Source organism: Pinus tabuliformis, chromosome 7 (genome assembly GCF_031772625.1).
Source record: "Pinus tabuliformis cultivar Carrire ecotype Pingquan chromosome 7, CPIR1, whole genome shotgun sequence".
Taxonomy (NCBI): domain Eukaryota; kingdom Viridiplantae; phylum Streptophyta; class Pinopsida; order Pinales; family Pinaceae; genus Pinus; species Pinus tabuliformis.
In genome coordinates this window covers 1,206,505,439-1,206,531,133 of record NC_142293.1, presented here as the reverse complement: position 1 = coordinate 1,206,531,133, position 25,695 = coordinate 1,206,505,439, and the positions used below count along the sequence as shown (strand labels likewise).

The 25,695-nt window shown below is 36.2% G+C and overlaps 1 protein-coding gene across 1 annotated transcript in view; it reads right to left on the bottom strand.

Annotated features, from left to right (window-relative positions):
• LOC149251736 (uncharacterized) overlaps positions 1 to 13,166 on the bottom strand; it is a 38,123-nt gene extending 24,957 nt beyond the window's left edge. Inside the window, exon 1 of the mRNA XM_089456565.1 lies at positions 12,050 to 13,166. Coding sequence (XP_089312691.1) covers positions 12,050 to 12,382 — 333 coding nt within the window. The 5' untranslated portion in view covers positions 12,383 to 13,166. The remainder of the gene's footprint in view (positions 1 to 12,049) is intronic.
• Between the last annotated feature and the right edge of the window lie 12,529 nt (positions 13,167 to 25,695).

Below are 25,695 nucleotides of genomic sequence, written 5' to 3'. Positions count from 1 at the left end.
GCCCCCCCCCCCCAAACACACTCACTCCCACAACATGTTTTTAATAGGAACGTTCAAGGAGCATGCTCCCAGAATGCTCCCATTCGGGAGCGTTTTTCGAGAGTGCGATCCCGCTGTTTAAAAAATGCCTCCTAGAGGTTCTAAGAGTGCTCGGGGAGCATCACTCCCTAAGCATCCAGAACACTCCCAAGAGCGCTCCAAGAGCATGCTCCCCAGCAATAAAAAAAAAAAAAAAAAAAAAAATTCCCAACCCTTTAGCCTGCGCATGACCCAAATTGGGATTCTATTGATTTTAGGAGGGAAATGGGAGGTCCAAGCGGAATAAAAGGCCTCCTCCCCTCCCACTTAACATCATTTTATGATTTTATGAGAGAGATTTAGAAGGTTTGAGCCTAGAAGAGAAGATTTGATAGGATTGAGAAGATGAGATTGTAGGAGCTTGTAAGGGAGATTGAAGGCCACCATTTGTGAGAGCTTGGGAGATTGAACACTTCCACTGCTATTAGAGAGGCAAAGAGGTAGGTCTAATCCCATTCTTGTTTTTCTTCCATGTAATATTTGTGTTTTTTATATGTTGAATGAATCTATCAAATCTAGAAGTGGAAACTAGTTACTAGAATCTATATGTTATCTTCTCCTACTCTATCCCATTCCTCTTTCATTTTATTGCAGGCAAGAATCTTAAGATTCCACAAACATGATGAGTATATGGTTTGGATACCTAGATAAAAATGGATTGGTTCATTGTACAAGAGATGCAAATACATGATAAGGCTTATTACCAATCATAGCAATGTCCATGGTCTTTCTATAGTCGCTCAAGGTTGGAGCTATTGAAGATTGCAAATACTAGATTTGCTAGCTATTACCTCACCTCCAGGCACCATTTGAAGGTAAGAGAGGCATTGGCTAGCATGGTATCAAGTGAAGCATGGACGGTATTAAAGGACACAGTTGCAACCACATCTGACTTGGGAGATTTTCAAGAGGTGGAGGACACTATTCTTGATGGTCAGTTTTGGGCAAGTTTGAAGTATGTTTTGCAGTGCACCAAGCCCATTTAGAACATGATTCGTTTTGTGGATACATATGCGTCGATGAATAGGGAGGTGTACGAGTAGATGGATAGCATGCTAGGAAATATCAAAGATATTGTTTAGCCGAAAGACATCATCTTTTATGATCATATTCACAAACATGTGGTTAAAAGGTGGGATAATCTTAATGTTCCACTCCATGCCTTGGAATATGCCCTTATGCCAAAATACTACTCTCCTTCTTGGTTGGCCAAACCTACACTTGGGGTGGGGTTAGGAGAAAACCCCATACAGATCCGAAGGTACAAAATGGGTACATGGTAACATTAGACAAGTTGGTCCCGAACAAGGAGGAGTGTGCTAGATTAGGTGAGAATTAAGCAAATAGTTCAATCAAACTGGAATGTTTGGTACTTTGCATGCAATCGATGACAGAGATAGATTGGATCCTATTGAATGGTGAAACATGTATGGCTCCATGGGACCTTTGGCGAAATTGGCAGTTAAAGTGCTTTCACAGGTGGTTAATACTTCTTCTACAGAGAGGTGTTGGAGCATCTATAGCTTCATCCACAATGTCAAAAGACACTGCCTCAATCAAAACCAAGCAGAAAGCTTGATTTATGTAAACTTGAGGTTGTTGAGGCGGATAATTTGGAGGATGGAGCCTTACATTTAGAATAGTTGGAAGTAGAACTTTTGGACAACAAGGATGAAAGTCATCAAGCAACAACATCATCAACAACAATGACACCCCCCTCCACTAGCAAGGCTCAAGTTGCACTAGCTTTTCCACCACCTCCATTTGCAACATTGCGTGGAGGTCATGTGCCTTATGGTTCTGGACCTGGTTCACAACCATTGCAGAGTCAAACTATGTGGGAGGAGACTCCCATTGTTCATAGATTATGAGAAAAGAAATTAGAAGTTTCTTATGGAAAGAAGAAATTTTAGTAGATAGTAGATTCACTTGTCTTTTCTAGTTTCTAGTACTTTCTATAACTATTGACTCTTTCATATTTTTTGTAGTATTTTTTGTAAACAACAAATGACAATTTAAGTTTGAAGTTGGAAATTATAACTCATTGATAATGAATTATGAACATGATGCTTCGTGAAATGTTTCATTTCATGTTTGATATTCTTTGTTATAGTTTGGTAATGGTTACAAATACAATTTTAGTGATGACAAATGGTATATATTGAATTTTGAAACTATGAAACTTTAAGGTTGATGAGAATCGAGATGTTGTGGACCCGAGGTTGATGAAGATTATAACTACTAGATGATTGATGTTATATGGTTTAATGAGTTAATCCATGTTTTTATGATTTTTATAACTAATCCATCATTCTACATGCTTTTGTTGATATACATGCATCAAAATATATAAAAATTTATATTATATAAAAAATGCTCCTAACTCAAAAGCTTCTGAGAATTTTCACTTTCGCTCCCACTTCTGCTTCCAAGCAGCCTTGGGTTTGAGTGGGAATTAATAGGATACGTTATCCTTTACAATAAATACTCAAATTTTTCTCATCTGTTTTCTTCCTCTCAAAGTATATGACTAGCAAGCTCATCATACAATTTCCTCTACATGATTGTCCATGTGAATATGACCTCCTCTTACATTCTACTATAACATATATAGACTTGATGTAGACATGGCACAAAATGATAGAGGCTTTCAAGCATAGTTACCAAATTTAAATACCTTGGTCAACTAGTTTGAGAGATTGAGTGGTTTGAGCTTCATGCAGGTCTCAACGTCAATTCCCCAAGTTGGCTGCCTTTGTTGCGTGCCTCGATTGATGTCCCTATCAAGTCAGGAGTCTTAACCAAAGTCAATAAGTTTGCACTAGGTACCATCCATGAATGCAGGGAAGTGCCCAATGTTTTCCTGCAAGGTTTTCCTTGGAAAAGAAGTTACCAAATTCAGCTGAATCAGCCCCAGGAATTCAAGAATTTGGAATTTAATCGTTCAGCTCAATTATTCAGTCCGAAAATGCCTAAATTTCATATGACTTCAACTTTACAATGATCAAGGAAAAATCAGCTAGTAAAAAGCTCTTGCTCTAAATTCACACAGATCTCTATACAGAAGGTTATATCCTGGCCATATTATTTATAGAGGCAAGTGCCATTGGAGGTGGGGAAGTTGGTATAAGTTATGTGGTTGCGCACAAGCTGTTCTTACCAATACTCTCATCCTAAAACTCATGCAAGCCGCTCTTTCCTTCTGCCGACACTCTCACCCTGAAATTCACACACCTGTTGGACTGTCCTAATCATTGCTCTACCACAAAATTACATATTTTTCTCAAGCAATACACTATTTCAAATGTATAGTATTGAATGATTTCCATATTGATTCTTTTTCATCTGAATTTTTTTGTGTGATACCCAATTGAAATTCGAGCTTGGAAATTATGCTTTCAAGAGGGTGGCATAATGGTCAACATCTGAAAGGTGCATTCATGAAGTCGCCTTCAGCAACTTAGTTATGGAACTTGAATAACATATAACGATGGAGAGTTGAAACTGAGTTTGGAGGGTGCAAAATTTGGTACAATTAATCCTTAGCTAGGCACTACAATAACTTTTCCTCTAACAATGCACACGTGTTTGACAATTTCAACTAAAACTAAATAGGAGAGGAAACAATGCCTTCTTACTAATACATATGGAATCTGTTTTTCAACAATATCACATCTCCCTTCTAACATGTGAATTTGACAAAGCCATTCATTTTTCATGGCTTCACCTCTTAAAGAATGTTGTTCAGCATCTTCAGAAGAAGAAAAAATCAAAATAGATCAGCAATAGGGGAGGAAACAATGCCTTCTTACTAATACATATGGAATCTGTTTTTCAACAATATCACCTGTTTTTTCTTTCTAAATAGGAGAGGAAATAATGCCTTCTTACTAATGCATATGGAATCTGTTATTCAACAATAACACATCTCCCTTATAGCATGTGAATTTGCCAAAGCCATTCATTCTTCATGGTTTTGCCTCTTAAAGAATGTTGTTCAGCATTTTCAGAAGAAGCATTTTGAAAAAGTATATCCAACATGCAATAAACAAAATAGATCAGTAATTTATAAAGCAACTGTATATGAAGACTCCCTTACCTTGAGCTTCCATCAATTTCTTTAGATTCTGAATGAAATCTAGTATTCGCATTAGTTATCTAATTCCCATGATTCATAGAACATTGCAAAGATAACTGACAGGATCATATTGTCTTAAATAAAGGTTATCCCCTCATCTGTCCTATAAATGTTTCACACACAATTATCTATAGCATAATGCCATAACATCTTTGCATGGTTTTGTTAGTTGTAAATATTATCTATGCAGTAGTAAAAACCAAACTTCAAACTAAAGAAAATCTTGCTCTCAGGTTGCCAGTGCAATTAAATGTACACAAGGTGGAGTGGCATAGCATACTTGTTTGGAAAAATAGCAGAAACAGAGGTAATAAAATTTTGTAAATGTAACAAAAAATAATTCGGAAAGGATGCTCAGAAATAAACACCCTTCCTCTATTGCCATTCATCCTTGTATTATTGGAAAACACAATGGATTGCCTCCAAAGCTTCTATGAAGCCTTGGAATCCAAGAGTTCCAGTGGACCATGTTACCCACCAAAGTGTGTGAACCCCAAGAGAAAACTTTCTCCCATTCTATTCAGCTTGCCAGCCAACATCCCTATGCGATCTATAGATAGCTATCCTCAAAGGCCCTCCTCCATCTATGCTCCGGTCAGTGCTTTGTAACATTTGGCTTACTTATCGGATGAAGGTGGGTCATCCATCATAAGGTACATTAATCATGTTTGTAATCAAGTGCTTTCATTTGATGTTTAAGAGCATATTAGTAAGAATCACAGGTTGAGTTGGGTGATTGACCTCCTTCAGTTGTATTATTATTTTCATGCTTCACCTTGGTGATAATCCCCAACCCCTAGTCTAGTGTGACATTCTTTGAGGTCTTTCTCTCCATTGTCCAAGAAGGGTGCAAATAGAAGGCACCGATTGGTGTTGCATGCCATGGATAGACATACTTATCACTTTTCATCTTCCCCTAGTCTCATTTCTCAATCTTTAGGTTGATTGTTATCTATTACCAAAATTGTTTCCCTAACTTCCACATTGATGAGTAGAGGCCCAAATTTTTTTCCTTAAGAGGTTGATGTAGCATAAATAAAGGGAAAAGCATGATCCATAATGATAAAATGCAAAATATTAGCTAGGATAATATGAAATGCATGGATAAAAGCCTAGTGTAAGCTCTACTCCCCTAATTAGGCCTCACCCAGTTCTTGGGTAATGCATGAGCAAATTAAAATAAAAGGAACATTGATATCCCAAACCTAATGAGCAACAAACCACTTCATCCTTGAGGGGCAATGATGCATAAATAAAAGATTGTAGTCCAAGCTATGTAGGAAAAAGAAAATCATTAAGGAAAAAGGCACACAATGGGGTGTGGTAGGTCGAGGAAAGGGGTAACTCAGGTTCCACAATCGTTCCCTCTTCACATTATAATGCTCAAGAATGATAGTATTACATTACTAGTACACAGATGGTGGCATCTTCTATGAAGTAAAAACCCCACCATACCATTGTTCACTTACACCTACTAATTAATGGGTCATCCTAGGAATTGCTCCTCCCCTTGAGGTTGGAAGCACCTAATAGGACCTCCAGATAACCCTCACATACCTAAGTATGGTGACTTGTTTACAAACCCTAAGCTAGGAAGACATTCGAAGATGATGCCTATGTGAAGTACTCTTGTGCCTTTTGCATTAAATATGGTACATTCTGATACTTTTATGGTTTCTTTACCTATGATGATGATCTCACTTGATTTGAGAATATGTTTTAGATGTCTTCTCCTGGGTACAATTGTTATTCCTTGAGGGATCGATTAAGAAATCTCCAACACCTTAAAGAGGATATCCAACCGCACTTAATGGCACTTTAGGACACCACAACTAAGATGTTGACCACTTTGAGAAGAGTGTTGACCTTGGGATTGATTCAACATTGATGATGAAAGCCTCCTCTCCCTCCAGAGCCTGAAACATTGCTCAATGAAGATAGGATGGTACCAAGAAAGATGACATACCCCAAAGACCACAGGAAACCCCTAGGTTGGCATTGCACCTTCTTGATGGATGTTTCCCTATTCCTAGACCATTGTCCAAGAGGGGCACAAATAGAAAGCACCAATTGGTGTTGCATGCCATGGTAAGCCATACTTATCACTTTCCATCTTCCCCTAGTCTCATTTCTCAATCTTCAGGTTGATTGTAATTTGTTATCTATTACCAAAATTGTTTCCCTGATTTCCACATTCATGAGTAGGGGCCCAAAAATTTTGCCTTAAGAGGTTGATGTAGCATAAAGAAAGGAAAAAGCATGATCCATAATGATAAAATGAAAAATAATGGCTAGGATAATATGAAGCGCATGGACAAAATCCTAGTGTAAGCACTACCCCCATCATTAGGCCTCACCCAGTTCTTGGGTAATGCATGAACAGATTAAAATAAAAGGAACATTGATATCCCAAATATAATGAACAATAAACCACTTCATCTTTAAGGGAAATGATGCATAAATAAAAAAACTTGTAGTCCAAGTGATGTAGGAAAAGGAAAATCATTAAGGAAAAAGGCACACAATGGGGTGTGGTAGGTCGAGGAAAGGGATAACTCAGGTTCCACGATTTCTCCCTCTTCACATTATAATGCTTAAGAATGATAGTATTACATAACTAGTACACAGATGGTGGCATCTTCTATGAAGTAAAAGCTCCACCATACCACTGTTCACTTACACCTACTAATTAATGGGTCATCCTAGGAATTGTTCCTCCCATTGAGGTTGGAAGCACCTAATAGGACCTCTAGATAATCCTCCCATACCTAAGCATGGTGACTTGTTTACAAACCCTAAGCTAGGAAGACATTCGAAGATGATGCTTATGTGAAGTACTCTTGTGCCTTTTGCAGTAAATATGGTACATTGTGATACTTTTATGGTTTCTTTACTTATGATGATGATCTCACTTGATTTGAGAACATGTTTTAGATGTCTTCTCCTAGGTACAATTTTTATTCCTTGAGGGATCGATCGAGAATTCTCCAACACCTTAAAGAGGATGTCCAACCACACTTAATGACACTTTAGGACACCACAACTAAGATGTTGACCACTTTGAGAAGAGTGTTGACCTTGGGATTGATACAACATTGATGATGACCACCTCCTCTCCCTCCCAAGCCTAAAACATTGCTCAATGAAGCTAGGATGTTACCAAGAAAAATGACATACCCCAGACACAACAAGATGCCCCTAGGTTGGCCTTGCACCTTCTTGATGGATGTTTCCCTATTCCTAAACCAATTTTCTGATGATGATGACTCGAGATCCCTCTGGAAGGGATAGTACACCTTTCTTGATGATGACATTGTGCCTTAGCATTGTCACATCACCCTCATGAAGCCTAGAGTGATGATGTGGGATTAGTTGATGGTGATATATTGATGAGGAGGGTCTTTCTTGATGATTGAACACCTTGTTGATGAGGAGATGACCTTGAGTTAGAAAGAGGCAAATTATTATGTTTTATCATTGAGGGAGCTATATTTTAGGTCGGCTTGTGACCTACTTGACTTGTAAACACTTGAAATATTATTTTTAGGGCTTTTAGTCTAATTTTTCCCTAAATCCACTTGGTTTCCCTCATACAAATAGAGGGAAGTCAATTTAGAAGTATTATTGTCACACAAACTCATTTTTTCTCTTGTTAAAGAGTGTGCACTAGTTCTCTTGTCTCTTGGATGCAATGGATCAGTAAAGGATAGTGAATTGCCTTAGGCAGGATAAAATTGCTTGAAATATTTTCTCTTGGAATGATGAAGTGATGTGATGGTGAATTGTGCTATTTTTATTGTGAATATCTTCCTCCATTTTGCAATGTTATAGAATTAGGGTTTCTATGAAATTTCCATGATATGTTGAATATCTTATGGCTCTAAAATCTCCTTTGCAAGATTTGTCACGTAGTATCCATCAAGAAAATCTAAAATAGCATTCCTTGACCTTAAATCTTTGATTAATTGAAAATCGCTAGGGTTTGACTGACAAGCTTCCTCTCTCTTGCTCGCTCCAACCAAGGTCTTCCACCTTTGAACTTGCCCTTTCTTGAATCCATGTACCCAAGATTGATAAGGCACTAGCCTTTGTGTGTCAATCTTTTAATATTTTTACCTTTTTCTTAATTTTTTCCTGCTAAACTAGGGTTAGATTATAGCAAAATCTATATTAAATAGCATAAAATACCTTAAATGTTATAGTCCTAGGGTTAAGTCTTGCATCTCTTAAATTGAATAAGGAAAATATCATTTTTATGCATTTTTCAGCATTAATTATAGGGCTCACTTCTAGGGTTTCATAGCTGTTTTGTGCATTTTCAGCCATTGAAAAGTTGCTTTGACCTTTCCCTTGTTTTCCTTTTAATAGTATATTGTTTATCATTGCTGGTGGGATATTTTAATTATTGTTCTGAATTTTGTATGTTGTAAATTGCCTTTATTTTAAACCCTAATTTATAATAACAATCACTTAATTAAGGTAGCATGTGTTTGGAATATATTTGAGCATCGTCAGGATTTATCTAAGCCCTCTAGGCTTAGCCATAGGTTCTTTGAACTCACTACCTCATTTAACCCAGAGCCCTGCCTTATTGAACATATTTCCTGGTGTCTAATAATTAATTAATAGGTTCCTTAGAGGGTCTTTAGCCTAGGTGTCCTTAGGTTACTTAATCTCTAAGACCTGTTGAGGGAGCCTCCTTGGGATAAATCCATCCACGGAACAGCACAACAATTAAGGTGGCAATGGTGGTTGATCACATTGTTTCCCTTAACTTGGAGTGCCCAGTGACCTGCTTTGCACTAGGCTACTAAATTTTGTGGTAGCAGGCCAAAACCCAACATTATAGGCAAAACCAGTGAGAAATTTTTGCATGGTTGTCTACTCAAGTTTGGTCTTGGCTGCAACCTGGCAGAGTTTTTTAATTTTGGGGGATTCCCTTACCTTTTCAAGACTTACACAAAGAGCTCTGTGATACAACTATTCAAAGGATTGATAAGAAAATTGATAAATGGATTATAAACCAATGAACTTGGATACTAAATTCCAAATCTACGCCAAAATCCTAGCCGTTACACATGCATGACACTGCACCTATTGGGTTTTGTCAATTACCACTTCTCACGATCATATATAATATAATATGATAGTGTGGGTGCATCAAAATGCACGCTATCTGTATTGAATTCATTGTTGCTTACTAGAGTTCGTTTTTGTGATAGATCAAAGAGAAAATATGTATATGAAGAGAGTTGGCTTTGTTCCGGACAATGTCAAATCTATATTATATGTATTTGCATTGTTTGATGAACCCTTATAGTGGTGGAAGTTGCCTGATCATTGCCATTATCTACATAGTTGTAGATTGATCGGCGGGCTAGAAAAAACTCTCATGACTTTTCATGGGGCTAATTCCAGTTGGCCAAAGGCTTCCATTGAGTTAATTGGAACCTGCGTTGTCTACTGAGAGAATTGGGAGTAAAGGGAATCATTCACACAATGCACGTGCACTCAGGCCTAGGTAATTTGTGCAAAATGGATCATCCAAGTAATTGATGGAAAAGAAGCATGGAATGTACTGCTCAAAAACCAAATAGCCTCTAGATCCCCTCGGAGTAAAAATACCTGGAAAAATCTAAATCTTCAAACTCTTATCACCACTCTAGCCCATGTAGAGATTACAGGGATGTTTGTTGCAAAGAGTATTAGAATGCATGAGACATTCTCAAGATTAAGCTCTATTGTAAAGGTCGCATGCTCAAAACATGACTCTCCTGCAATAACACTCCATTTGGTGGTCACATGTTCTGCTTATAAAGGCAAAGCTCTAGTAGAAATCACCTGGCTCTCAGCCAAGCATCTGTTTTGGTGAGGCATCAAAACAGTCACAAACCATTTTGATGCTCAGGCCTGGGAGTGGAAGGCTTGGGCCCTAACCAGATTTAAAAGAAGAATTTCATTAATTTTGGAATGGGTCAAAACCTTTATACCAAATAATTTGTTCATCAAGCTCAGGTTGCCAGCTTTGATAGCTTGGTGAAGGGACTTGAGAAGGAATTATGCTAAGGCCTTCAAGCAATACATGCCAATTGACGCATATAGATGGTTGTGAGTACGACTCTCTTGGATGCCAGTATTAATAAATCTCCTTCCTTTTTCTTGTATTTGTTTGTTAAAATTATTTTATAGATTTTCTTTTCTTGAATGGTCTATATGAATAAGCAAGCCATGTTGCTATCTTTCTTATCATTCATAGTACATACAATCCTGAAAATCAACCCAAGTGAGGTTCGAAACATCAATTGAAACAAAATGTAATGCAGCTATCGCTGAAAATCTCTATAAAAAATTATGTAGACTAAAATCAAAATAGCAAACTTAGCTCTGTAGGCTCAGATCTATTTGGAAGCCTTTTCTGGAGCCAAAAAGTTCGAACATCAATTGAAACAAGATATAATGCAGCTATGCCTGAAAATCTCTATCAAAAGTTATGGAGACTTAAATCAAAATAGTAAACTTAGCCCTGTAGGCTCAGATCTATTTGGAAGGCTTTTCTGGAGCCAAAAAAGGCATTGTTCACTTGGCCGTTGGCCCTTGGCAACCTAGCTCTAAGCCAGCACTTCAACACTTAGAGGTGGCCTAGGTAAGATGCCCATTGTGTGTCAGGAAGGAAACTATAGAGAATTTATTCTAGTTTTGGGATTTTGTCATATCAGCCTGAGCATAGGTTTCTAAGTTCTACAGTCAGCTTCTCCCTTCCCATATCCTCAAAAACCAACCTTTTAGGAGGTGAAATTCCTTGTGTTGTTGAGTTCAATGCAAAGTAGCGGATGATCAGAAGAGAAATTTTCTTCTTCATTTAGAAAAATATATTTTTTTTAAAAGAATCCGGCATAGTAAAGACTTCACCTAATATGACGGCTAAGTGATATGTGCAAATCTCCATTTGCAGATTACAGCAAAGGTTCAGAACCTGCGCCAATTGCTCAAGTTTTTGGGCATTGCACCTTGAACAATTTACAGAAAATCCTGTGCTAACTCCCTTGCTCACTCAGTTCAGTCTCACAGGTCTGAAGGCCAACCCTGACACTCTGCTGGTCATTCTGCCTTTGAGCAACAAGACAGGCACCATACTTGGCCTCACCGAGCGTATCTCAGAAAAACAAGTTCACACAACTGCCCTTGGCAATCTCTAAGGTTAAGAAGCCTTCCGAACCCAAACAGGGTAACAATGAGTGGGAGCCCAGCATCATTGTTCCTAAGTAGACTATTGACGGATGGGGGTCAATACAGGGCCCAGGCATGATCCCTGCTGCCGCTTGACATCGTTCAGGCCAGCTGGTTCTTATCTTAATTCTGTGGTACGCAAACTTATTTTTGATATACTCATTATTTTGCATGTCTGACGATTTTGGTTATGCCCTTAAATCTTACTAACTGGCTGTGTTATTAGCTCATGGAGGCTATTTGTTGCAGTCCATCTTTTTTCTATAAACTGCATGCAAATTTTGATCAATGTAATAGTTAAAAGAAGCATTCAGTTCATAAAAGATGGGGCAAAACTTGAAATGATCAATCGTGAAAGGAAGCATTTTCTTCATTAAAACAGGGAAAAAACCTGAAATGGTCAAAATGTTTCGAAAATCTGCATGGTACAGTGGCCCAAACGCAACCATTTGAAATGTCACCCACTTGCCATGCTACAAACATGAACAAATAAAGCAACAATATACATTTTATATTAACTCAAAAAATGTATCGATGGGCTACACACAGACCTTATACATTCTTCAATTAACAGTAGAGCAATGGAGCACAAGAATGAAACCATACATGCCCGCGTTCGGCGGTTATCGACAAGTCCTCTGAGTCATTGCCAGTGGTCTCTGAGACAGCAACAATCTTCTCTGGATTACAATCCAATATGCTGCATTCATCATTCACCGAGCCAATGTTGTCGACAGTCTTTGCTCTCTTTCTGGCCGGCTGAAGAAAGTCAGGAGGTTTCTCTATAATTGCCACCTCGCAATCATCATGAACAGCGTCAATAGAAGCCCTGGAAGAATCTAAAGGCCTGTTTAGGGACTTCCCATATTCAGAGTCTGTTGCCCCTTGTCCTCCCTCCTCATCTGAACTGATTTCAAACACAATGCTCCGCGAACTCATCCCTTATTCAGTGTCTTAGCCCCAGTGACGTTAATATGAGGTATCAAGAGTAAGCTTTACTGTCCGAATTCTTTAGTAGAGCCTACCCAAAACCCAGCTGCAAGCTTTCGAGTGCTCAAAATTCAGGTAAAACTACACTGAGCTTGGGAATAATATGGTCCCAAACATCCATAACAAGAATTCCTTCTGGCTTTACATAATATGGTCCCAAACATCCATAGCAAGAAGTTCTTCTGGCTTCACATAATATGGTCCCAAACATCCATAGCAAGAAGTCCTTCTGGCTTCTAAACCATGAATTACAGTAGGCCTGTAGCAAATATTATTGTGTAAGGGTGCATACAATGTATGCAAATATTATTGTGTAAGGGTGCAGACAATGTATACTTCAGAATGGATCAACTGGGTCCCCTATCGGTATATGATATTTGGAGATGCAATTTTACAGTGGAAACTTGATAGCATTTGAGGGCACACCTTACATACAAATAAACAAACATGGGTATGGCACTGCATGGAAGATCAATGGGTTAAAGAGTGTGAAGACTAACATCAAATCCAACTAGCATCCACCTCAATGTCCTGTGAAACTTCAATTCAATTAGAAGCCAAATTCAGAACCACCCAAATGGATTTTCTCATTTTCGAATCGAATTCCTTCCTTCTTTACTTTAATCCTTCTCAAAGTGTGATTTGGTTTCAAGATTGAGATTAAAACTGGGATAAATTTTCATGTCTTGCATTTCTTCCCTTTCAAGCCTTCCAGGCTGACCTCTACCATGCAATTAATTCTCACAGTTACGTTGTGTTTTGCATGAGACACTATCAATCGTCGGTCAATGTTATTTAGAAATCGAAGCCTAGAGCTACGCGGTTGCGTCTTCCAAGAAAATGGTCTGCACGTTCTTTTGAAATGGGGTCAGCGTTGGCCTAATCAGATGTTTTGTCTTCGGGTCTGTCCGAGATTCCATCAAAATCCTTAACAATGCCATGTGGAGTTTCCAGCTTACGGCACGAGCAATTACATTTCCAATTCGTCACAGAGCATATCAGTCTAGATGTGTTTGATAATACATTGCTATCAATCGATATTGGATACATCCCAACAAAGGAAAATATGTACCATAACCTTGTTTTTTATTGCAATCTAGTACTTTCACACTAATTACATGACATGACTATTCTTCATGGGACATCTTGTTATTTGGTACACGGGGTAACGGCTGGTGTATTTTAACAGATGTCTTCATCAGAGTATTTAAGTTCACTTAAATTTTTTGCTTGCTTCCAATTAAATGAGAGAGATATTTTTGCAAAATTAGTTAAGATTTATATTTGGTTCTAAAGTATTTCAAATAACTACTTTTCCGGGAATATATTAATAACTACATTTCAACCATTATTACATTTCCTAAATAATGAAATATATTAATAATGGTATTTCCATCATTATTACATTTCCTAAAGCCACTCAAAAAAGTCCATAACTCCATATATAAGTGATCAATAAAAGTAGTCCATAATTCCAAATATGAAGGAATAGATAAGACAATTAACAATAGTAAACATTTCTGAACTTAAATTTATATTTTAATAAAAATAAATAATAATAATAACATTTAATAATATAAATTTGTATTTTATATTTTTAATAAATATTTTATTGATTTAAAAAAATAAATAATATTTTATAATTTTTTTTTAGTAAATATTTTATTAAAAATATAAATTTTATTTTTCACTTAATATTACATAATATATTTAGTAAATTTTAATGAAATTAACTATTTATAAATGTGTGTTGATTTATCATCATTATTGAAGGAAAATCATATCACCTAGAATAACCAATTCTTTTACCATTTTAAATTCATGATGGTGATATTGAATAAAGCAAATGTTACAGTTCTAGAATATGATCTAAAACTGTGTTTTCTTGGCTAAAGAACTATGATCTAAAATTGTGTTTTCTTGGCTAAAAATTCATTCTCGTTGCACGTAAGTATACAAGTTAATGACAAAAAAATGTAGGTGACACAAGTAAAAGGTTGCTCCATTATATACCTTTCACTTATGCCAACTAAATACTTTGTCATCACTTAAATTAAATAGATATTAAATGGTACATAAGAAGTTCCTTCAATTTTTTAAACTCTAATCAAAATTACTTAAGATATAGGTAAGATATCATATATTGACTAAACTATTGAGGAATCAAGGAAAAAGTAAGTCATTTTACATAATAAAGATAATATTAAAAATATTATGATGTCATGTGTTTCTTTCTAAAAGATCATAGACTTAAATCCAAAGTAAATTTAAGTATGTACATTTATGAAAATTCTAATAATAGAACACTTTTAAATAAAATAGTCTCATATAACAATTCAGTGTGGGCTTAACTATAACTTTAAAATTATGTTGTTATTATTATTATTTAAAATACTATAAAAAGAAAATATATTTTTTTCTTAATTTAAAATATCAAAAATATCTTTTATTTTAATTAAATTTTTTAGAATAATGTTAATATCATTTTAACTATTTAACTTTATTTTGAAAATTATAATAATTACTTTATTTACGATTTAAATTTTCTTTATTATTTTAAACTTAATTATTTTTTAAATAATAAATGAAGTGTGCATTGAAAATAATATTTAAGGATATTTTAAAAATTAAATACAATGGATATTTAGAAAATATTTTATAATAATAATACATACTTTATTTGTCATGTCCTATGTTTTCTCCAAACTTCGTCATTAACCATGGTAATACCTACTTTATTAATAAATTAAATTTTCATTATTTTTTTTGTCAAATTGTTTTTGATCCTCAAAGTTTGACCTGTGGTTTGAGGATCCACGAACCACGAGCATCTAAGCCGTCAGCCGTCAAAGTCATCAGAAGATCACACCCTTCCTAGGCCACACCAACATTTGAGCCGTCAAAGTCATCAGAGGATCACACCCTTCCAGGCCACACCAGCCCAGCCCTTAGCTCACTGGAGTTTTTACCATGTCTCCTCCCCCTAGCACAAGGCACAACCATCCCCTTGAGGTTTGATCTTGGTAGCCTTGCTAACTGGCCCATCCTCAACAGGTTGTGCTAATAAGACTTGAAAAATTCTCATTAATATTATTAAAAATGTATAACTAATTTTTTTTGTAATTTTAAATTTATTTATCATCCATAAAAATAAACAAACATCTATTTATAATTAAAAATAATATACAAATTACCAATAAATTAAGTGATATAGTTTCCTTAAATTATGATGAGGAAACCATTCACATTTATGAATAGTACCCAATAATAAGTATTCCTATTCTATACTATTATAATTGAATTGTGATAAAAAAAAATAAAAACAAACAAACAAACAAACAAACAAAACAAAACAAAACAAAACAAAAACAAAAAACAAAAAACAAACCAAAAAAAAACAAAAAACAAACAAACCAAAAACAAAAAAAACAAAAAAACAAAAAACAAAACAAAACAAAAATTCCTATTAAAATAATAATAATAATAATAAATTATATATTTAATAATAATAATAATAAATTAAATATTTATTTAAATAATTATATAATATTAAATAATTAACTTGATAAAATGGAAATTTTGAAAATAAAATCTATATTCCAAAATGTTATTATATTTTTATTTACATATAAACTTAAATCCAAACATATTTAGTATTTGTAAATTGTTTTTTATATGTATATGGATCATTTTATTTTTCCAATTATAAAATCATTTTTAGTAGATTTGGCAAATGTAATATTAGTAATGTTATTTTCTTTTAGGGTTTTACTCCACCCCATCTACATATCCACAATAGAGACCACCATAAATAGTGTTACTATGATTAAAGCTATATACTCAAATATAATATTAACTAAAAAAATAAGGATTAATATTTTTATTTATAAATAGTTATTTAATAGGACAAGATGTAATATAAATTTTAAGTACAATTTAAATTTAAATTGGAAATTATATATATAACTAAATTGGAACCAAGTTTAAGTGCATTTATATACTTTTGCTCAAAACATTTGTCTAGAAACACATACCTTATAAGAACATATCCAAAGAAAAATCATCACTTCATGTGATGAGTGTGAAAGTACAACATTGTGATAAAAACAAACTTTAGAATTGTGGCACATATCTTCTTTAGGGGATATCCCATATTGACTCATAGGAATGTTCCAGGAAAAACAACAAGACTCATATGTTACGCTAGGAATAGCTTAAAAAAAAAAAATGAAAAATTCCTTATGGGAAAATAAAAGGTGAAAATTCCACATGGCATTATTGAGGTCATGGAACCCACACACCCTAAAGATAACTTACTAGTGGCAAATATCTTCTTGAGTAGATATCCCATATTGACTCATAACATATAGACATAGGTTATGCTAGGAATAGTTAGAAAAATTCCCTATGGGAAAATGAAGGGTGAAAACTCCATGTGATATTATTAAGGTGATGGAATCCCTTACACACCCAAACATCTAATTAATTCATCACTGACTAACCCATTTCAAGAAGGTGCAAAGCATGCTCTTGAAAGGCTATGCTCACGGTCACAAAGGCATAGCTCTAGGCATCAATTTTTTTAAAAACATTGGCTAAGGCTTGATAGACTCGACTATCCTACCTCTCATGCAAAATACAAAGTAACTATTTGTTAATTAAATGCCTGGTAGTGGTCAGCCAAGAAAGCTTGAAAAATGATGAAATGCAAAACTGAAAATCCATCTCATTTCTAATATCAATCCTCAAACCAAATCGCATTTCAGGAAGGATTGCAATTTTTAAAAAAAAGGAAATCAAGAATGAGAAAATATGTTTGGGTGGTTTTGAATTTGGGTTCCAATAGAATTGAAGGTTCAGAGGGTGCTTGTTGGGTTTGAATTTGGGTTCCAATTGAATTGAAGGTTCAGAGGATGTTTGTTAGGTTTTAAAATGAAGAATTGCGAGACATGAAAATTCATCCCATTTTTAATCTCAATCTTGAAACCAACCCAGACTTTCAAGAAGGATTTTTTTTTTCTCATTAATACTATGCTAATATTTACATTAAAGAAAAAACAGTTACATCCATGCTATCATTTGCCAGAGGCCTGGGATGGCCTCTGGACTTACAGTAAACAAAAGAAGAACCACCCGTACAGGGTCCACGCCACAGTCTTGCATACCCACGCAGGGGCCTTAACCAAAAAACTAAAACGCCCGCACAGGGGCAGCTTCCTTGAGATCAAAACACCCACACAGGGGAATTGCCATGAAAAAAGAGAGCCCACACAGGGGCTTTAACCTTTTGAAAATCAGAGGGGCAGAGTTGTCATTCCACTCAGGGGCGTGGATGAGAAAAGGAAAAAATTTATCACTTGCCCTTGCAAAACAGAGACTTACAAAATAGGGCTTGGAGACGCAGTGGACACTATAATTCGCATACAAAACAGAGTCGTTCAAAACATACCAGCTGCCATAGCGGCTTATATGACAATTCAGGGCAGAACCAGAGCACCGAGTGTGATGAAGAGACTGAATGAGCGGGCTTCTAATCTTCAGGCTCCTCTTCATATATCCAGCACGTTCCTTCCGGAGGAGGGCCCCAATCCACCTTGGCTTTTCCGGACGGAGGCACCTCCTGAGAAGCTGGCGGGTCGAGGTCCGGCTTGAAACTATCTTCTGGCAGTCCTTTTGCTGCCCTGGAGCTCTCAGCCTGATGGCACTGTGGGCGAGGCTGCTCCTCGACCTCCTCCACTGGTTCTTCCATAAACAAGACAGAGACATGAGCATTAATTCGAGAATTGGCCGGGGCGCTGTTGAAGGAAAAAACCGCTGTGCCAAACGCCAGAAGGGACTTAGTGCCCGCCTCAGGATTGCCAGAGTCCATGAACTGGCTCGATTGCAGGGGATTCGCTTCTTCCACACGATGACAGAGACAGCGACAGCAGCGGGTAGAGGCATTGTCGACAGAAGGGCGAGAAGTGCCGCCTCTGCCAGAGCCTCGGCGACTGATAAGGCGTTGTCTGGGCTTGACCATGGTGGTGATGGAAACCAGAGATCCCAACAGAGCAGGATAACCATAAACGTAATCGTCGCCCACTCTTGCAATTTTGCAACCAACTTCAATGGCAGTCGGGGCACCTTGAGCCAGACCTCGTGAACATTCCAATGCACAGACTTCCATTCCATAAACTGCCGACATTTCAATGCACCGCTCTCCTTACCTGCACCATACTTATGCCTCTCCGCAGCGTCTCGGCCCTCGCGAACCATAACTGCTCACAGAACTCAGAGCTGTAAACCGGACTGGGCATTAAATTGTCGTCCCTTCTCTCCTCGGCTCCCACACTTGCAATCCGCGACGGCATATTGCCATGAGTACCTCTTTTAATCTTGGTGCCGCCCATGGTTACCATGTGGCAGATCCATCTCCTCGCCCGTGGCACCCGAATCCGGGGCTTTCAAGAAGGATTAAAGTAAAGAAGGAAGGAATTCAATTCAAGAATGAAAAAATCAATTTGAGTGTTGGGTGGTTTTGAATTTGGGTTCCAATTGAGTTGAAGGTTCACAGGACATTGAAGTCGATGCTAGTTGGATTTGATGTTAGTGTTCATACTCTTTAAACCATTGATCTTCCATTCAGTGCCATACCCATGTTTATTTGTATGTAAGGTGTGTCCTTAAGTGCTATCAAGTTTGCACTGTAAAATTGCATCTCCAAATATCATATACCGGTAGGGGACCCAGTTGATCCATTCTGAAGCATACATTGTATGCACCCTTAAACAATATTATTTTCTATATGCCTACTGTAATTCATGGTTTAGAAGCCAAAAGGACTTCTTGCTATGGATGTTTGGGACCATATTATTCACATGTTATGTGTAGTTTTACCTGAATTTTGAGCACTCAAAATCTTGCAGCTGGGTTTTGGGTAGGCTCTACTAAATAATTAAGATAGTAAAGCTTATTCTTGATACCTCATTTTAACAACCCCGGGGCTAAGACACCAAATAAGGGATGAGTTTGAGGACCATTTTTCTTGAAATCAGTTCAGAGGAGGAGGGAGGATGAGAGGCAATAGACTCTGAATCTGGGAAGTTCCTAAACAAGCCTTTAGATTCTTCCAGGGCTTCTGTTGCCATTGTTCGTGATGATTGCGAGGTGGCAATTATAGAGAAACCTCCTGACTTTCTTCAACCGACCAGAAAGAGAGAAAAGGTTGTCGATAACATTGGCTCAGTGAATGATGAATGTTGCATATTGGATTTTAATCCAGGGAAGATTGTTGTTGTCTCAGAGACCACTGGAAATGACTCAGAGGACTTGTCAATAACCGTCGAATGCATGCATGTATGTTTTCATTATGTGCTCCATTGCTATACTGTTAATTGAAGAATGTATAAGGTTTATGTAGCCCATTGATGAAATTTTTGAGTTAATATAAAATGTATATTGTTGCTTTATTTGTGCATGTTTGGAGCATGCCAAGTGGTTGAAATTTCAAATGGTTGCATTTGTTCCACTGTACCATTCATCTTTTTGGAATATATTTGAGCGTTTTAGGCCTTTTTCCCCTATCTGTAATAAATAAATGTTGATCAAAATATGTATACATGCTATTTTATAGTTTGTAATACATTGTAATCATTTTAAGTTGAAGGTTTTTTTTCTTTCTTCAGTTGAGTTTATTGTTGGATAGTTGAGAAGAATTATTGGTATCCTTCCCATAGAGGTTTAATTCTTTTAAATAATGTGTTGATTTTATTTGGAAACATAAATAAAATTTTCATACATAGTAAATAATGAATACATCAAAATTAAGTATGAATACCACATAATTAAGACTATTAGGATCAACTAGCCTACACAATGTCTTGTAATAGTAGGGACCATTCCCATATTGGGTGAATTGTCATCTTTGTCTTTAGGGATTGGCCCCCATCCGTCAATAGTCAACTTAGGATTAGTGATGATGGGCTCCCACTCATTGTTACCTGTTTAGATTCAAAAGGCTTCTTAATCTAAAAAATGGCCAAGGCTACTTGTGGGAACTTCTTGTTTGAGGAGACCGAGTATGGTGTCTCCTTTGTGGCTCACAAATAGAACAACCAACACAGTGTCAATACTTGGCTTCAGACCTATAATATTGAACCAAGTGGGCAGGGGAATCAACATAGGGTTCTCTATGATCGGTGTATGGCACACCACCCCAAAACTTGAGCAATTGGCACAAGTTTTGAACCTTCACTGTAATATGAAAATGGAGATTGTGTGTGTATCACAAAGCCATCATGTTAGGTAAAGCTTTTACCATGTTTAATTCCTTTAAAAAAACATCCATTCCTTCCTTTTCCAAATGAAGAAGAGAATTTCCATTCTAATCATTTTCTATATTCCATTGAATTCAACAACCTAAGGAAGCTCACCTCCTAAAAAAATAATTTTCAAGGATACTAGGAAGGGAGAAGCTGATCGTAGAACTTAGAAATCCATTCTCAAGCTAACATGACAGAGTCACAAAATTAAGACAAATGATTTATAGTTTCCTTCTTTACACACAATAGGCACTTTAGCTGAGCCACCTAAAGTGTTGGAAATGTTAGCTTGGAGCTAGGTTGCAAGGGACCAATGGCCAAGCGAAGAATGCCTTTGTTGGCTCCAAATAAGGAGCTTGAAAATAGATTTGAGCTTGTAGAGACAAGTTTTTTTGTTTTGATTGAAATATCAACAATTTTTTTATAGATATTTTTATGTATAATTGCATTGTATCTTCTTTCTTTTGATGTTACGAACCTCATTCAGTTTGATATTAGAGATTGGATGAATGACGAGAGAGAAAACAACTTCAGTTTGTTATTAAAAAATACTATTTAAGGAAAATAAATTAAATATCAACCAACAATGTTAGTCTAAAATAAAACCACCAAATAATATCTTATATTACATATCTACTAATTAAAAATTAATGGTTACACCAAAGGTTCTGCAAACTAACTGAAACAAACTAAATGAAAAAAAGAGATAACTCTATAATATTATTATAGAAAATTATGAAGCCAACAAAAAGGGAAAGGGAATCTATAAATTCTACCAAACAAATAAGAGAAAAAAGGATGGGGATTTGTGAAGATTGGCATCCAAGAGAGGATTTGTACTTACAATTATCTATATGCATCAGCTAGCACATATTGCTTGAGGACCTTTACATAATTCCATCTCCAGTCCCTTCACCAAGATATCAAAGCTGGCAAACTAAGTTTGATGAACAAATTATTTGTGATAAGGATTTTGACCCATTCCAGAATGAAGGAAATTATGTTTTTAAATCGAGCCAGGGACCAAACCTTTCACTCCAAACCCTGAGCATCAAAATTGTTCGTGACTATTTTTATGCCTCCCAAAACAGAGGCTTGGATGAGATCCATCTGGTTTCTACTAGGGCTTTGCCTTTGTATAACAGAATAGGTGACCACCAAATGAAATGTTCATTGAATAAGAGTCATGTTCTAAGCGAGTGATCCTTTAAAATGTGGGCTTAATCTTAAGAAACACTCCCATGCTTTCTAAATACGCTTTGCAACAAACATTATGATAATATCTACATGTTCTAGAATGGTGATTAGAGTTGGAAGATATAGGTCTTTCTAGGAATCTTTACCCTAAGGGGATATAGAGGTTATGTGATTCTAAGCAGTACATTCCATGTTTCTTTTCCATTAATTTCTTGGATGATCCACTTTGCGCAAAGTGCCTAGGCCTGGGTGCATGTGTTTTTTGTGAATGATTTGCATCCCTCTCTATTCTCTCGGTAGAAATTATGGATTTTAGTTAACTCAATGGAAATCCCCATCCCACTAGAATTGACCCGATGAAAAGGATCAATAACTTTTCCTAGCCTTTGTGAATAATTAACAAATAGGACTCAACTAGAGTATTAGCATACATGTGTAGTAACCAACATTTTAGTGTCGAATTAGAATTTGGAATCTAAGGTCACGGGTTTTGTAATCCTATTATCAATTTTCATATCAATGCTTTTGAAAATTGTTCACAAATATTTTTGAGGAGAGGATTTAAAAGCTAAGGGAATTCCCAAAATTTAAAAACTTGGGTAGGTTGCAACCAAGACCAACCTTGAGTAGATAACCAAGCATGTATTTCTCACTAGATTTTCTTGTAATATTGCGTTTTGGCTCATTGAATGTTGGATTTCAAGGCTTCACAGAAGATTTGGAGGTAATCCATTGTATTTTTCAATAATACAAGGATCAACAACAATCGAGGGAGGATTTTTATTTCAAAACATTATTTCCTAATTATTTTCTATCACCTTTATGAAATTTTATTTCCTTCATTTCCACTGATTTTCCAAACAAGTATGCTATGCCATTCCACCTTGTGTATATTTAATTTCATCGGCAACTCAAGAGAAATATTCTTTTTAGGCATTGATGTTCTCATTACAAATGGCATGGCATGCGTATATTCACACATGGAACCCTATGATTGGTATACATTATAAGAGCATCCATGGATGAATCTAATTGTTAGATCGATTAAGAAACTTATGTACATGAAGCTATGAACTAGCTTGACCTTTGGCTCTTAAAAAGATATAGAATAAACAAAATAATATGTTTGGTCTAGAGAGAGTCTTGTGCAAGTAAAATAAAACAAAGAACTCTTAATATGTTCCAAGTGTGGAGCCAATGGATTATCGAATAATGCTTAATTGCTTTGAAGCTTGATTTCTACGCATAAGGGCTAATAAAGGCTTGGACCTAAAAACTTATTAAACTTGATTAAAGTATTTGTTGAGTCTTTGAGAGGATCCTCACATTATGAAACATAAGGAGTTGAATTTTCCTAGGGAAGTGAACATCAAATTGCTATAAATTAGTAAAGGTTGGGTCCATTTAGAATCCTATGTTGTCCAAGAAACACAAAGTTTGAGCTTTACCCCAAGTCATTCATGATAGTGAAGAGAGGTCCCAACCATTTGGATAATTCCATGAGTGAAGATGACATTAATAAGTGATTCACCATGACACATGGGTGCCTTTAAATGTGTCATATGGACTAGCATATCTTGGGTAGTTGAATGATTTTCATTCAAAAATTGTCCAAGTATCTAGACCATACTTGAAGCATCAATTATGTGTAATTAATAAAAGACCTTGGGTCCATGAGCTTGAGAAATATTTAGACTTCATGTTTCCTTCTCTGGCACAAGTTTTCCTATGGAGGAAAAATTGGGTTAATCATGTTTGATATTTTCCCAAGGTTCATTAACTTGGGGTAGATTTTAGAGCTCAAGTTTTCTTGGACTCATAATTTTTTTCACAAACCTAAAAAATACTATAAATTCACAATAACCTTTTCAATGATCTGAAAGTGATCAAAATCCATGATTCATGACAATTTAAGGCCAGAAGATGGCAACCATATTCAAAACTATATTTTGAATGCATGATTGTTTTTTGCCTAAGCACCTAGGACCCTTGCATATGGAACCTATTTAAAAAAATTCTAAAGGGATTCATGGAACTATGAATGTTACATTGACAACACTAGCAAGTGGAAACAATTGATTATCACACAAGGTGCTCAATTACATTGACTCATGCACATTTAGCTTTGATATGGATGGAACATGGAGTTCTATGATAGGTTGTAGTTTTCATAAAATTTATTGTAGTCTGATTCCATATAGGTTTGCGTGTTATAAATGTTGAATGGAGTTAGAGGAAGAAGCATTCAACTGAATTTAAAGGTGCACTAAATTTAGCAAGGGGGCCCATAGGTGGGGCCAAAGGTGCAATTTACACTTAATCTCATTATTTCGACTTAGGAAAATTTTAATTTTCTTATAGTCAAAAATTGAAGTGACATCAACCATCCATTGTGATCTAATATTAGCCATTCATGGAGATGGTGGGCTCAAATCGACTTAAAAGGAGAAAAAAGGGCATAGACTTAGCTCATTATGCACTAGAAAACTTGTGTGTTCAGCTCAACAAAAAAAAGGGTGTGAAGTTCAACGCCTAGGGTTTTCAGTTTAGGGAGAGAAAGAGAGGCCAAACAAACTCAGGATATTCCAACCAACACTCATCTTCAATTAGGTTGATTTTAGCTATGCAAAGGGGTCGTACTCATGCCATACAAACTTGTACAATTTCCATACATTGCGCAAATAATGAGGTCGAGAGGGAAAAGAGTGCATATCAACTTATGTTGAGAGATCTACAGAGTGAAGGGAAGTCTTCCCTCTTATTTGTAATCATTTTATGAATATTGTAAATCGTTGAAGCATAATAAGAAAACACAAGTTTGCAGGTTTTCCCTGGAGTTGGGGTTTCCTAGTTAAATTTTTGGTGTACTATCTTTTATGGTATGTTTATCTTCAATTTTTCCACTATGCGTGCAAGTTAGGAAAATCAACATACCATTGAATTTAAGTTAAAGTTTCAGTTTCAGTTACTTTTCTTTAGATATTCAGTGTTTGGGTTCTAGGTTTCAAGAAAACTAACATGAAATCAAAGTGTTTCCTTTGATTGAAGACCAACTTCATTGGTATGATCTCAGGAGCAGGTTAAAGGCGTAGAGAAGGGTGCAGCTCAGTACAAGGGTTGCGCTAGGGTTTCTAGCAGTGTGCCCTAGGGTTTATGAGTAGATCAAACTGCAATATGGAATATTTGGGGCTGAGATTTGAGAACTGCCTTGATGGGGCGACAAACTTTTGTCCTTGGAGGGAGAGGATTGGTGTGGTGTTGGAGGAGTAAGGAGTTTGAGATTTTGTGTACATTCCACCAGCCTAGCAAACAAACTCTTGGCAATTGGATCAACACAAAAAGAAATATGCAAAGGCCAAAATAATTATCCTTGAAGGAGTCAAGGATGACATCATACCTCACTTATCCAACAAGAAGACAACTAAGGCTATGTGGACAACCATCATAGGGTTGTACCAAGGTTTGAGTGAGGCCAGGAAGTTGGTACTCAAGAGAAAAAACATGAAACATCAAGATGGAAAAGTCTACATCTATGGTCTCATATCTCACTAGGCTCACCCAAGTGAGGGACGAGCTAGTTGAAGTTGGGGAGGCAATCTCGAAAAAAGGCCTTATTGTTTTAGCATTTTTCAGTTTTCCCAAGTCATGGGAAAACTTTACTAATTCTATTAGTGGTAGAGAAAACCTACTGTTATAGGACAAATTGACCTCCTCATTAACTCAGAGGTAAAAGACAAGATGAATGAAGCAATGACCACAATTGCA